Source organism: Lissotriton vulgaris, chromosome 8 (genome assembly GCF_964263255.1).
Source record: "Lissotriton vulgaris chromosome 8, aLisVul1.2, whole genome shotgun sequence".
Classification (NCBI taxonomy): Eukaryota; Metazoa; Chordata; class Amphibia; order Caudata; family Salamandridae; genus Lissotriton; species Lissotriton vulgaris.
In genome coordinates, this window is record NC_141696.1 from 994,003,175 (window position 1) to 994,018,512 (window position 15,338).

General features: G+C 43.4%; 1 protein-coding gene across 1 annotated transcript in view; it reads left to right on the plus strand.

The window, feature by feature from the left end:
- COMMD6 (COMM domain containing 6) overlaps nt 1-15,338 on the plus strand; it is a 173,842-nt gene that overhangs the window by 48,102 nt on the left and 110,402 nt on the right. Inside the window, exon 2 of the mRNA XM_086934886.1 lies at nt 11,979-12,037. Within this exon, the coding sequence (XP_086791012.1) occupies nt 11,979-12,037 (59 nt within the window). The remainder of the gene's footprint in view (nt 1-11,978; nt 12,038-15,338) is intronic.

Genomic DNA, 15,338 nt, shown 5'->3' on the forward strand with positions numbered 1-15,338 from the left:
GTCTGCTGCTATTAAAGGTGGCTCAATGGTAGACCTCTGATCCTGGATTTGTCTCCAATAGTCAACATTGTCAATGAGAATTAATGAAACTCAGAGTTTCTGAGATGTGTAGGCGTTTGTTGTGGCATACGCTGGTCTTCAGAAGCGTAATATTTTAAAATGATTTCCTAAGCAATTCTATTTATGGAAAATAAGTCTATAAAAGAAATAACGTTTTTACTTGTTTCCAGAATTGATCTTCATTCCATCTGTCCTACATGCAGACTCTGTTGCTAAACACGAGGCTCCAAACACGCCCTCCCTAGCTTGCAGGCAAGACCTAAGGCGGGGACGCGCTGTCCGTGAGGCCTGAACACCTCTGTGCGCCTCGTACGCCGATCGGGGACGAACCTACCGAGTCTCATGCATCCCGCGTGAGACACGTACTCGGGAGCGTACTTGAAGATGTACGAGTCGTACCAGGCAGGCCGAGCGGCCACTCCATGCTCCCCTCTCACTGCCTGCAGCCCACGCACAGACCCCGACAGGGAAGCCGCACACTTGGGCTGGGACAGAGGCAAGGGGCGTGCGGGAAGCTCCAGCCGGGACAGAGCTGGCAAAGAGGAGGCGGAGTCCACCGGAGTGAGAAGAGCGCTCGCCGAGGCGGTTCCTCGTTCTCCTCAGTGAACTCCTCCTGCGCGCCGCAGCCCTCGGGGCCAGGAGCACTGTCGGAACCGGGCGGGACACGGACAGCGGGCGGGAAGGTAGATACCAGCTGCGATGCTGAGATCCTGTGCGGGCGGGACACGGACATCGGGGGGGGGGGGGCGGGAAAAAAGACGGCGGGACACGGACAGTGGGAGGGGACGGGAAGAAAGACGGCGGAAACGAGGAAAGCGAGCGAGAGCAGCCTACCTCAACCTTACCAGCAGCAAAATGGCGGGCATCAAGCTTCCGGATTTTTTCGGATTGGGGGCGTGTTGGGTGTTCTCTGAATGGGCGTGGCCTAAAAGTGGAAAGAAGAACACCGAACACACCTCCAAATCCGAAAAGGACGGAGCCTATTCGGAGGGACAGCTCTCTTCTCCAATGTCTGGCGTCCGTTTAGGAAGCCAGCCAATGGGAAAGAGGCAAAAACAGAGGCGGGACAAATAGTCCACACTAAGAAACATTAAATCTCGGTACTTCCGGTTCTGCCTTCGGCAGACCGGATATTGCCTCGACCTAAAAAGGATAGAATAAGAAATATTTTTCCATTTTTTTCTTTGTCGTTGCAGATCTATTGTGGTCCTGAAGAGAATCCCAAGATTGTAGGGATTTGAAACGGGTAGACCATCGGTTCTGCCAAAATAGTTTGCTTTCTAATGAGTTGTGACAGAGCCACACTTAATTTAGAAGAGTATTTTTTGCTTAGAATTGTTAAGTTGCATTGATTTACATCTGTTATACATATGATGGAATTCTGTTAATTCAGTGGTTTTGGCAGTCCATGCGCTCTTCCATTGGTTTATTTTTAACTACCTTTGCTGTGTGAGTGAACTTTAAAGGTTGGATGCGAGTGGTATGTTGTGAAACAGAAATGTGAGTGATTGTGTGATTTCCTATGGGTCCCCTTGTCTTCAATTTACCCTAATTTTTGGTGTTGTCTTTTTTATAAAGTGAAAACTATGATGAATCTTTCATGAGATGAAAATATTAAATATTTAAATTTTAAAAAAGCTACTAATGAGCTGTATGGACTATGCATTTTGGGTAATTAGTTTTTGAATAGCATTCAGTATTGGCACTATCCTTGTTGTAGTTTAGTTTATTTGCAGCACCGAACGCGGGTGCATGTTTTAAAACATTTAATAATTTATTTTTATTTAACTGCCCAATGCAGCACTTTCACTTTAATGGCAGTGGCGCTCCTTTCCTTAGACGAGTCACGACTAAGTAAAGGGGCACAGCCACAATTAAAGTGAAAACCTGGCATGGGACGCTTTTACAAAAAAAAGCACTTGTTTGTCAAGTTCACAAACAAAGGCTTCTTTCTGTTAAAGCGCCCCATAACGCTCTTTCACTTTAATAGCAGCCGCGCCACTTTCTTTAGATATGGCTCGTCTAAGGAAAAGGGAGCGGCTGACATTAATGTATAAGAGCCGCATAAGCGCTTTTAGAAACGAGCATTTACAATGCAATAGGTATCGCATTTACAAGAGTTTCGTGAATGTGAGACCTATTGCATTGCAAATGGTTGTTTTTGTATATTCTGTGCACTAACAGAGTGAGACACAGCATGGACTATGGTGTTTTGCATGTGGTGAGCAGGAATGATCAATGACTTCCTAGTCCCCGCCGGGAGCCTTCCCAATCCTCTGAATTACGCTGGCTCATCTGCTTTCAAATATTTTGTTATCGAAGTGTGATCGTTACAAAGAAGGTAAGTGTTGAGTGGTGCACAAAATTAATCTCTTTTGTAGCTGAAGAAATTTGACCAGTAAATAGTGAAGAATGTATGGGCGCTCACTCTCTGCTTCTTTCTCCAAATCGCATTTGATTTCCTGAAAAGAGGGATGAAAGATTATGTGGACCTGAAGCTGGCATTACTCAACCACTCAGCGCCAACACAGTATCAATCTGTGCAACCATTCAACAACAACTGGTTCAAATATGTTCTCTCAATGTTTCAAGCTTTATTATAAATGTTACAAAAATTGTTAATATTTCACTTCTGTTCTTGGATTTTCGTCACAATAAAATACACTGAACATAATCTTCACAAAAGTTATTTACAAAAGTATTGCCATTATAAATTACAATAACTTTTATTTAAGTATTAATTATTTAAAAAAAATAAAAGCTGTTGTTATTTGTAATATCAATACATCCAAGTCACGTAAATACAACACATATTGCATTACAAATGCTATAGGTGTCACATTTGCGAAACTTATTACTATTGGCATTGTAAATGACAAAACTATTAATTTCGCTATTTTCAAAACCAACACACAAATAAAAAATGTGTCATTTACAATACCTATAGCTCAAAATTTCTAATGCAAGACCAATTGCATTGCAAATGCTTGTTTTGGTCTTGTTTCCCCCAGTCCCACTCCACATTGCTACCCTTTGAGGACCCCTTTGTTTCACGTTTCAAGGACCCCTTTGTTTGTATTACATAGCGTCAATGACACTACATTGGTGGGGGTTGTTTCATGTATAGTCACTGGTGGATTTAGTATGTAACATACAAGCCACGTGCTACCGTCTCTGAAGCAGCTGCTGTGGGGACTCAGCTAATCAATTACTGTCAGTTGAACTCAGCCCACGGCACACCAGCCTGAGGTGAGAGTTGCAGGCTGCTGCCTACTTAAACAATTATGTTGAATGTGTCAAATTGTTTAACTCTTGACACACACAGAGCACCGAGGCCAGTACGACTAGTATCTTCTGCAGCACCGTTTACACATCTCTTGCATGCAGCTCTTTAACAAGCATTTACAATGCAATGGTCTCGGCAGCATTAAAGGTAGAGCTATTGGCATTGCTCATGATTTTTTTTATTTCTTTTTCTTTTTTTAAATCATAAATAAATGGCATTGTCATTTAGCTTAATCGCACTGACCTGTTAGACCTGCCAATCGGGCCGTGCCTGATGACTTTATTGGCCAGTCCGACCCTGCTCTCCTCCACTGGCCACTCTCACATCATCGTATCGGAGAAGAGGGCAGCGCTGAGGGGTTTGAATGTTAATTGTGTAAGTATAGAAAGGCGGGTGTCTGAAAGAGGCGTGGCTCAAACACGGAAGCTGACATTTTGTGATCCTAATAGTGTATTGCATTGAATTGTATCTAATAGTGCCCCTCGACCGGTATCACGGACATGTATTCCTTTAACGTTTTTATACAAATTGTTCAGAAATCGGTCAGTGTTTTTTGCCAGTAAAGTCAATTACATGAAATAGGGCCTGAAACCCGTTTCAATGTCGGTTTTACTTACTGGGCCTGAGGCCAGATGGAGCCGGTCACTTCAACGCCCACTTCCTCTGCTACTCACAGGAGAAAGAGGTCATAGTGCACGAAAGGGGCACGAAAGGGGCACGAAAGGGGCGCGGAAGGCAGACGAAGGCTCGGCATCGTTTTAGACTCGAGGGTCCACGAGGACGAGGTCCGAGCCACAGCCGGGCTTCTGCTCAAGCCTTCAGTTGCTCGCCCACCTCTATGAGGGGGCTTGGCAGTAACCCCTCTAGGGACGGCTCCAAGCGACAATAGTTAACTAGTCTACCCAAACACCCATAAAGTTCAAAACATGAGACCTGTTCCTCCCCACGAGGCGTAATTGTGATAAACTATAATGCTGTTGGATCTATAAAGTGCTTTTTACACCTCTCGAGGCATCGAAGCACATTAAGCCCCAAACTAAAGAAAAAGCAGAGCCTTCTTTTCAAACGACCCAATTCTCCTTCTTGAAGCATTTTCTCGGAAATTGTAGTGCTAGTACTACATCTTCACTCCCTACAAATCTGTACAAGCAGCACCCAGCAATCAACGGGGGAGTGGAAGGGAAGGTCTTGAAACATGCCGAAGTTATGTCCTAAACGACAGCTCTCCAACAAATGCCGGGAAAACTACGTGCACGCTTTGTCATGGTGGTGTGAGGTAAAAGGTCAAATTTGGGGCAGTGGAGTAAGAACTATGCGGAAAAGAAGGTGAAAATGACATATATTAATTTTGTTCAGTAATGCAAAAATGATCTAGACTACACCAACTATATCCACTTAACGTCAATATTCATAGGAGTTTCAAAGGTAAAACGGTTTAAATATGTACTCAATTCCTCCTCTAGCAAATGTCTCGTAATTCCCTCCTGTGCACCAGGTGGTTTGTCCCCACAACGAGGAACAGGGGGGGGGGGGGGCAGAAAAGCGAGCGGGACGAGGAACAGGGGGGTGGGGGGGATGAAAAACAAGCACAACGAGGAACAGGGGGTGGGGGAGCAGACAAGCGAGCGGGACGAGGGACAGGGGGGTGGGGGGATGAAAAACGAGCAGAACGAGGAACAGGGGGTGAGGCGGTTCTAACGCTCCAACTGCAATGCTGCGCTCTTATTAGGAAGTCATTCATCATATCTCCTTCCTTGTAAAGAGGTGGAGGAACCAGTGGCGTAAGAGCCCCCTCCGCAACAAATGCAGCAACCAGGGCGAGCAAGTGTAGGCTTCTCCGCAGTGGTAATCAACATTACAGAATGTAAGTACGTCCACCAGAATAGCCCTCTTAGTGCACGCGTGAATGTGTATTTGCACAAGAAGTGTGATACTGCGTCTTCGTGCCTGCGCACTGCTCATGGCAGATAGTTGCATGTGGTGTTTTTCCAAGTGACCAGTCACCGGATCCTGCAATACAATGTAGATAACTTCTCTTTGCCTATTTCTTGGCCACGTCCATAATTCCAATGGATGCATCAGTTTCTACCGCTTGATGCGAAATCTCCTTTTTGAAATGGCCAAAGGTTGCAGGACGTGCCGATGCGCACACTCTGGAAGGTAGGGTGCACGTGCATCGGATCCATTGTACACGTAGCATTCATGATGCTTGTGACAGCTACTGAACCATTTTATTAGAGAAATAACTGTCCTTCATTGCGATCGGACGGGCATAGCAAAACAAGCTAACACAGAGGAAACAAGGCGCAGGATTGTAAACACTGACCTAAGGTATCAACAAAGCAGTGGGCGCGCTTCCGTTTTTGCGGGGTGAATGGCGGTTAAGACTGCACGTGTGTCTACACTGTGGGCGGCAGCGGACTGTGTTTACATGCGGCATCGCATCACTGTACAGTGGTAACGAAACAATATGAACAAAAAAAACAGATGCTCAAAAATATATGCTTGTGTGTGACAAACGTACCAGAGAACAAAGCTCTGTGATATCGCTGCACAGAAAATACCGGGAAACAAAGCGACACAGGGGAGCATTAACACGGCCTCGGAGCTGCCAACATGTAGACCACCAGTCTTTCAACACAGCTGTAAGGAGGCACATTCAATGCTGCGATTTCATTTAAAGTTTGCTTAGTAGAAATCTGATTAAAAGTGTTTTCAGGTTTATTTTTATGTTTGAGTTTGCTGTGTCCTATTCTATTATCAGCCCGATCCAGGCCTTACTAACTGGTCTCCAGAACCCTGTAACAAGACATTAGAACGTTGGAGGAGGAGGACCTTTTTCTAAAGTCTGCTGCTATTAAAGGTGGCTCAATGGTAGACCTCTGATCCTGGATTTGTCTCCAATAGTCAACATTGTCAATGAGAATTAATGAAACTCAGAGTTTCTTAGATGTGTAGGCGTTTGTTGTGGCATACGCTGGTCTTCAGAAGCGTAATATTTTTAAATGATTTCCTAAGCAATTCTATTTATGGAAAATAAGTCTATAAAAGAAATAACGTTTTTACTCGTTTCCAGAATTGATCTTCATTCCATCTGTCCTACATGCGGACTCTGTTGCTAAACAAGAGGCTCCAAACACGCCCTCCCTAGCTTGCAGGCAAGACCTAAGGCGGGGACGCGCTGTCCGTGAGGCCTGAACACCTCTGTGCGCCTCGTACGCCGATCGGGGGACGAGCCTACCGAGTCTCATGCATCCCGCGTGAGACACGTACTCGGGAGCGTACTTGAAGATGTACGAGTCGTACCAGGCAGGCCGAGCGGCCACTCCATGCTCCCCTCTCACTGCCTGCAGCCCACGCACAGACCCCGACAGGGAAGCCGCACACTTGGGCTGGGACAGAGGCAAGGGGCGTGCAGGAAGCTCCAGCCGGGACAGAGCTGGCAAAGAGGAGGCGGAGTCCACCGGAGTGAGAAGAGCGCTCGCCGAGGCGGTTCCTCATTCTCCTCAGTGAACTCCTCCTGCGCGCCGCAGCCCTCGGGGCCAAGAGCACTGTCGGAACCGGGCGGGACACGGACAGCGGGCGGGAAGGTAGATACCAGCTGCGATGCTGAGATCCTGTGCGGGCGGGACACGGACATCGAGGGGGGCGGGAAAAAAGACGGCGGGACACGGACAGTGGGAGGGGACGGGAAGAAAGACGGCGGAAACGAGGAAAGCGAGCGAGAGCAGCCTACCTCAACGTTACCAGCAGCAAAATGGCGGCATCAAGCTTCCGGATTTTTTCGGATTGGGGGCGTGTTGGGTGTTCTCTGAATGGGCGTGGCCTAAAAGTGGAAAGAAGAACACCGAACACACCTCCAAATCCGAAAAGGACGGAGCCTATTCGGAGGGACAGCTCTCTCCTCCAATGTCTGGCGTCCGTTTAGGAAGCCAGCCAATGGGAGAGAGGCAAAAACAGAGGCGGGACAAATAGTCCACACTAAGAAACATTAAATCTCGGTACTTCCGGTTCTGCCTTCGGCAGACCGTATATTGCCTCGACCTAAAAAGGATAGAATTAGAAATATTTTTCCATTTTTTCTTTGTCGTTGCAGATCTATTGAGGTCCTGAAGAGAATCCCAAGATTGTAGGGATTTGAAACGGGTAGACCATCGGTTCTGCCAAAATAGTTTGCTTTCTAATGAGTTGTGACAGAGCCACACTTAATTTAGAAGAGTATTTTTTGCTTAGAATTGTTAAGTTGCATTGATTTACATCTGTTATACATATGATGGAATTCTGTTAATTCAGTGGTTTTGGCAGTCCATGCGCTCTTCCATTGGTTTATTTTTAACTACCTTTGCTGTGTGAGTGAACTTTAAAGATTGGATGCGAGTGGTATGTTGTGAAACAGAAATGTGAGTGATTGTGTGATTTTCTATGGGTCCCCTTGTCTTCAATTTACCCTAATTTTTGGTGTTGTCTTTTTTATAAAGTGAAAACTATGATGAATCTTTCATGAGATGAAAATATTAAATATTTAAATTAAAAAAAAGCTACTAATGAGCTGTATGGACTATGCATTTTGGGTAATTCGTTTTTGAATAGCAATCAGTATTGGCACTATCCTTGTTGTAGTTTAGTTTATTTGCAGCACCGAACGCGGGTGCATGTTTTAAAACATTTAATAATTTCTTTTTATTTAACTGCCCAATGCAGCACTTTCACTTTAATGGCAGTGGCGCTCCTTTCCTTAGACGAGTCACGACTAAGTAAAGGGGCACAGCCACAATTAAAGTGAAAACCCGGCATGGGACGCTTTTACAAAAAAAAGCACTTGTTTGTCAAGTTCACAAACAAAGGCTTCTTTCTGTTAAAGCGCCCCATAACGCTCTTTCACTTTAATAGCAGCCGCGCCACTTTCTTTAGATATGGCTCGTCTAAGGAAAAGGGAGCGGCTGACATTAATGTATAAGAGCCGCATAAGCGCTTTTAGAAACGAGCATTTACAATGCAATAGGTATCGCATTTACAAGAGTTTCGTGAATGTGAGACCTATTGCATTGCAAATGGTTGTTTTTGTATATTCTGTGCACTAACAGAGTGAGACACAGCATGGACTATGGTGTTTTGCATGTGGTGAGCAGGAATGATCAATGACTTCCCAGTCCCCGCCGGGAGCCTTCCCAATCCTCTGAATTACGCTGGCTCATGTCTGGCTTTGAGATGAGCTTAGTCCCTGGTCTGCCCTTTCAATTACTTGGCCTGATTGGCCAATCATGATTACATGCAGAGCTTAGTTACTGCAGTTCCAGGCATTCCACCATGATCCTTGAAACTGGCAAAAAGCGTTCCAACACTCACTGAGAGGGCTTGGGAACTCTTTCAAACGTGTCATGCACCAGTTAAGAAGCTGATTGAACATGATCATTGGCTGTCTCAGTATGGGTGCTGATTCTGTGACTAAGTGGCTTTCTTCTCATGTGTGATTTGTGAGACTTGAGGTATCTGTGACACATACATTATTTGTACAGCAGTCCACGTGGAGTTAACGGCAATATACGTGTTTAAAAACTGCAAAACGAAATTAAGGTGATTGCTACATGAAAGGTGATCCTGGTTTTAAAAATCACAAAAAGTTGATCCTATGACAAAAGACTGCAAGTACCAGAGTCATCGATGTCCAGAACCGGAGTGCTGTAAATGATAAAGCTTATTCTCTGAGCGCAACTACATCTCATTTTCAGGGATTGTACTACTGATTATCAAGGCCATGAATATCATGATACAAAAAAAACAGAAAATATCAAAGACCAAAATATCGAAAGGTAAGTACATATAGAGGAAGCAAAGATTTTTATTCCTAACTCCATTATGTATGTACCTTGAAGATATATACACCGTCCGATACATATTTGTAGAGTTGGGTATAGAAGATCTATACTTAATTACCTTTCAATATTTTGGAATTTAAATGTTGTCCTCTATATTTGTATACCTCGATATTCTCGCTCTGATAGTCAAAGGCATACTGTTTTCAGACATGTTGATCTTCATTGTGCTTTAGCCTGCTGCAGAGGTATAGCACACTTGCTTCTGAAAGAAGGTATTTGCCATAAGTGTGTCAACACTGCAAGAAAGAGTAACTGCTGAAAGTTCAGCTACTTTGATGATTACTAAGAATTAAAAGCATACGTATGTGCTCTGCCTATATGCTTCAAAGGTTTTTATTCTACATGGGTAATTAAAACCATTGTTTGTATATCAATTATAGAACATTACTGAAATGCTATAACTATAAAACTAATATGATCAATCCAACTAAAATAGCAATTCATTATATGCAAGGTACTATTATAGTTCTTTCATATTTCAGCATGAATAATGTTTTGCCGGTTACAATTCCATATACTTTCTATTCAATCAACTTTTTCTCTGCGAAGTTCAGCAATTTAAATATATGGGCGTTCAGAACAGTGTTATTCCCATTGAGGAATTCAGTAATTGCTTGTCTACATTTCCAGATGCCTAAAGAGTTAAAAAACTGGTGACATAGAAAGAAGAGATATCAAGAGAGCGGGGCATACGCAAAAATACATGCATGATGGTTGATACCTGCACTTGTTGGCACCATCTATATAGGTTTCCGTTACTTGTTTTTCAATTTCGGGACGCAACACGAATTGTACCTTTTTAAAAATTTAATAAAAATACCAGCGACTATGATAAGGAAGAATGCAAGTCCCGAAATGCATGGGGAATCACTAGGGACCAAGGCTCCTCATTATAAATGCTGATGCTGCTTTGTCTGAGCGTGACCACACCTCCTTTTCAAACATTTTGTTATCTAAGTGTGATCGTTACAAAGAAGGTAAGTGTTGAGTGGTGCAGTAAATGAATCTATTGTGTAGCTGAAGAAATTTGACCAGGAAATGGTGAAGAATGAATGAATGCTCCTTATGTTTGTTTTGGTCGCCCTAAGTTGGCAGGGTATGCCCAGAGTGGGTCCCTTGCTCACTTTGCCACTGGATTCAAGCTAGCCTTGCTGATGAGGGTCGTTAGACCAAAACCAGTCCCAGGATGCTTGTTTCCAGTCCAGGGAAGACATGGCTTGGCAGTTCGGGCTGGACTGTTCCCATGAGGCACAGGGTCAAAACTGATTTGCACATAGGTGTGTCTGAACTGTGGTGGCAAAGTGAACTAAAGTATGATGATGGATTCAGCCCAGATCTGTGACTGGGGGTGAGTGTCTGAAAAGTTACAGCGCTCCGTCCATCATCGCCTTGTGTTTGCTTTGTCTGAGCTTGACCACATCTGCTTTTCAAATATTTTGTTATCGAAGTGTGATCGTTACAAAGAAGGTAAGTGTTGAGTGGTGCACAAAATGAATCTCTTTTGTAGCTGAAGAAATTTGACCAGTCAATAGTGAAGAATGTATGGGCGCTCACTCTCTGCTTCTTTCTCCAAATCGCATTTGATTTCCTGAAAAGAGGGATGAAAGATTATGTGGACCTGAAGCTGGCATTACTCAACCACCAAATATTCCTGCTTCTAGATGTCCATTAATCTATCCACATTTCTGTTTGTCCATGTCACCAATATTATTTGACAGAATGTGCATTTCTTGTCAGTGTACGTGCTGGTCCTTGTATTGTCTATGTTTACACATGTATTGGTAGCAATAGATCTTTTGGTCAGTTTGCAAGCGTGCTTCTTTATTTTACTCTGTGTGCATGCCTTTCTGTGTGCCTGTTGTCTGTTTGCATTGCTGTTAGAATGTCTTTCAATTGGTGAACTTGAATCATCATCATCACATACCTACTAGAAATCCAGAGACTTTCAGACTACAAATCAGGCTTCGTAAACTCTGCGTACTGTGGAACGCCATTGAACGCATCCACAGAACAGAACGTAATCGCCTAAGTTTTTAGAAGAAACTGAGGGATAATGTTTAGTGGGCCTGACACCTCGCGTCCCTATGAAATACAACTACCCTCATTCTGTCATGAGGATTTGTACACTATACTGGCCATTTCATCTTTCTGCTTGGCCATGAGATGAGGTGTCTTGATGATCTTTATAAGCATAAATGGGTACCTATATTTCTGGAAAGTAAAAAAAGTATACCCCTTTTAGGCTGCTTCATTCTGCTTCCGTTAATTGAACCCAAGTACCGGAGGTCTAGACTTGTGGAGACACGCCTTTTTTGTAGTCGCAGCAAAGGTGTGGAACAAACTACTGATTAAACTACATTGGGAAACCAATGTCGTGGTTCTAAAGACTCACTTTTTTGCTCACCATTATAAATAGATCTTGAATAATTCTTCATTTTCTATTTAGATTTTAAGCACTAATAGGCAAAGCTGAAACCTTAACTTACCTCTAGAACACCCTTGGGTAATCACATGCTCTACAACATTAATAATAATAATAAACTCATAGATTGGTAGATTGCGTCCTAGAGCCGTGGTGTAGGGCCATGGTTCAATTTTACTAACCAACGAAGCATTCCATGATGTTCTCCTTTCAAAGCGATGTGGGTTATTCTTAACAAGTAGCATTACACATTTCTGTTTAGTTAAGCATTTTTTGATGCCCACATCATAAATATTCAATGTTTTTTTTAATGTTCTTGATACTTTTCTTGTAGATTTTGACTGCACGTTTGATAAAATCAGATCCGCACCACCTGACTTGTTTGCTGAGCTCGTAAGTACATAACTGCTAATACAATGTAGTCATACATTTTAAAGGTTGTTTGAACCAATCTGTTTGCGAAACATACAAGAGAATGCATAAAAAAACGAATAACACTGTGTGAATTGGTTTCCTTGATTTGTCAACGTAAGACCAAGGCATCTTATTGGTTTGATTTCACGTTTGCGCCTCAAAGAACCAACTCAACTGATGGAGATAGTTGTAAAGATTATGAGGTAGGTTAGGTTACGATTTCTGTGTTAAAAATGAAAAAAGTAAAAAAAAATACTGGCAACACAAGCTGGTAGTAACTTGCTTGACAAAAGATACTACATTTTGTGAAGCTAACAAATATTTTTAAATGTACTTATTTGTTGACCGCAATAAAACTTTTTAAAAGTAAGGCAATATGGTCAGAATAATATATACTGTAATAAACGAAAATCAGCAATAGCCACATATACATCTGCATTTGTTTGTTTGACCTTACTTGTACATGCCATGTTTACAAAACGATTAGTGTATACTCAGGGCAATACTCATACCAGCAATGGGTCTCGTTGTCCTTAGTGCTCTATTAAAGATTTAAGCCAAAGACTTAATGCTGCTACCTCATTATTACAATCAGACCATGTGGTGTATGATGGTTTGTCATCTCAGGCATTTAAAAAAGCTGAGCAGTACCAATTCTGAATTTATTTATCTGTGTCTTCATGCCCTTATGTTGTAACAGAACATCTAGTTCAGCTATGGCCCAGGAAACCGGCCATTGCCAAGCCCCGTAAAGATGGCTCTACCACAGTCTTCTATTTCATTCCAGTTTGCCTCCTTGTAGCGACCCAGGCCAAACCTTTAAATCAACCATCCTTATGTTTTCAGATCACCAAACCCCAACGTAGTATGCTGGTCAAAATATGTCATATCCCTAAGGCTCTAAATAAGTTTTGTAACGGCTTCCCAAGACTTATGTAAATTGCTACAGCTCACTACAGGCAGCCCGCCATTACTTAGCTGCCAAATACCAACTGCCAGCTGAATTTGATAAATGTTATGCTACATTGCTCGCACCGCAGTTGAAGCTCTTGTATGAGGAAGGACTTTCGGCTTCCACCCTTTCAAATACCCAACAAAAGACCCTACTCGTTTCCCTCCCTAAACCTGATAGGGATCCGATAGAACTGGGGTCTTTCAGACCGTTTGCACTGCTCAACATGGATTACAAAGTCCTGAAAAGAGTTCTGGTGGCCCTGCTTAGCCCCTTTAGTGCTGACCCTGGTACACCCGGATCAAAACGGATTCGTGCTCACACGTAACTCCTCCTTAGATCTCCTGCGTTTTATCTGAAGTCAGGCTTATGCACCACATTCCTGGGCTTGAGCCGGATGCCTAGTGCTGATCTTTCGAAGGCCTTCAATTCACTGGAATGGCCATTTCTGTTCGTGACACTACATCAATACGGTCTCGGAGCACGTTTCATATACTTGATAAAATTGCTATACGCACAGCCGCGCGCTAGGGTAAGGACTGTTCCACTAATATCTGAATAGATACCAATTGGCCGTGGCACTTTGCAGGGATGCCTTCACTCACCTCTACTATTTTCTCCAGCGATTTAACGCTAGCTACGGATCTTCGCAAGAGGGGCACAGACTGGTGCATATGGCTGGGCAATGGCCTGGTCATAGTATCTCTGTATGTAGATGATTTGCTGTTGTACCTCCAGGATGTCCACATGCGTCTGGGCTGTATACACTGGGCGACATGTACGGCAATGGTATCTTGCTGTCCTTTGAGGTCCTGGTGGGAGGCACAGACTTACCCCTGGAGCAATTTTTGCTACATAATTCTTTACTGGCAACTTTGACACGTGCATAAGATGCAATCATTCCTTGTGTGGGCGCAGGTGGAGAGTGCAGCACTACATCGGGAGGATACCGTAGAAGTGCCCAAATACTCAGTGGCTCAAAATTGGGATGCAATACTAGTGGATTTCCAACTATCGACACAGACACCAGAGTAGGGCACACATGATTGCGGCAAAGGCAGGAAATTGGGGGTTGGGAAGATTACCCAACTATTGCAAAGGCGTTAGGAACTAGTACCAATGTGTTAAGGATAGCGGATGTATGGGTGTGTGGCGCCGCTCAGACGTCTATGATCAAATATGAGCATAGGCATTGCTGATTGTGGGTGGAGGGAATGACAAAGTTGTAAATATCATTATGTCTGTAAACTCAAGATGGTTAAGCTGGTTGAAGTTTTTCTTTTCACATAATCAAGAATTGTGCAATGTTCACCTTGCCAAGCTGATGTTTTTGATGCCTGCACAATATACATGTAAAATGCCTTGATGATCCGGACAATTCAGTGGGCAATTGCCTTCAGTAATCCTGGCTCATTATATACTGAAATGATCATTTGTTTAATTCCATTTTGGAGATGTATGAAAACTAGTTACTTACCTGTAACTACGGTTCTCAAGTATTGGTATCTTTCATAGATTCACATGCCTGAATCATTCCCCGTCGTCGAGGCGGGAGTCCCACGGTATAAAAATATACAAAAGCAGTGCCTAGAAAATTTCTTGTAGTAGGCTGGAAAAGCCCAAAGGCCTAACTAGGCCTCAAAACTTAGCAGCCTATCTACATCATTATGTAAAAAGATCTGAAATAGTAGCCTCAGCCAATCAGCTGTCCTCACCCTCTAGAACCTTCCCAGCTCAGGCAGTTCTCCTCAGATTTTCCCAGCACAAGTGAGAATGAGCATCCATAAAACAGAACTGCCGTGCCAGGGAGGAGGGTGGGTGCATGTGAATCTATGAAAGATACCAATACTGGATAACCGTAGTTACAGGTAAGTAACTCGTTTTCTTATCCAGTATTGGGGTATCTTTCATAGATTCACATGCCTGAATCAGAGTAGCAAGCAGTAACATCATGTCTGTCGTTAGAGGAAGGTGGGAGACAAATAAATCATATATACCCCCACACAACCAGGAAGGTATTAGAGCACAAACTTGTTAACATAACATATGCATCAAAACCTTCATAAATACATCATAGATAGGACAGCGTGATAAAATGCTTAAACAGTCAAAGAAGAATAAAAGACTATAGGAAATCTAACCTCAGTGAAGAAGATGCTGCAGTACCGCATCCCCAACTGCTGTATCATCATGAACCGCCGACTGCAGACCGTAATGTTTGGTAAAAGTGTGTACACTTTTCCAAGTAGCAGCTCGGCAAATGTTCTCCAGCGTCACTCCAGCGAAAAGGGCCGTTGACGCTGACATTGTTCTAGTGGAATGTGCTTT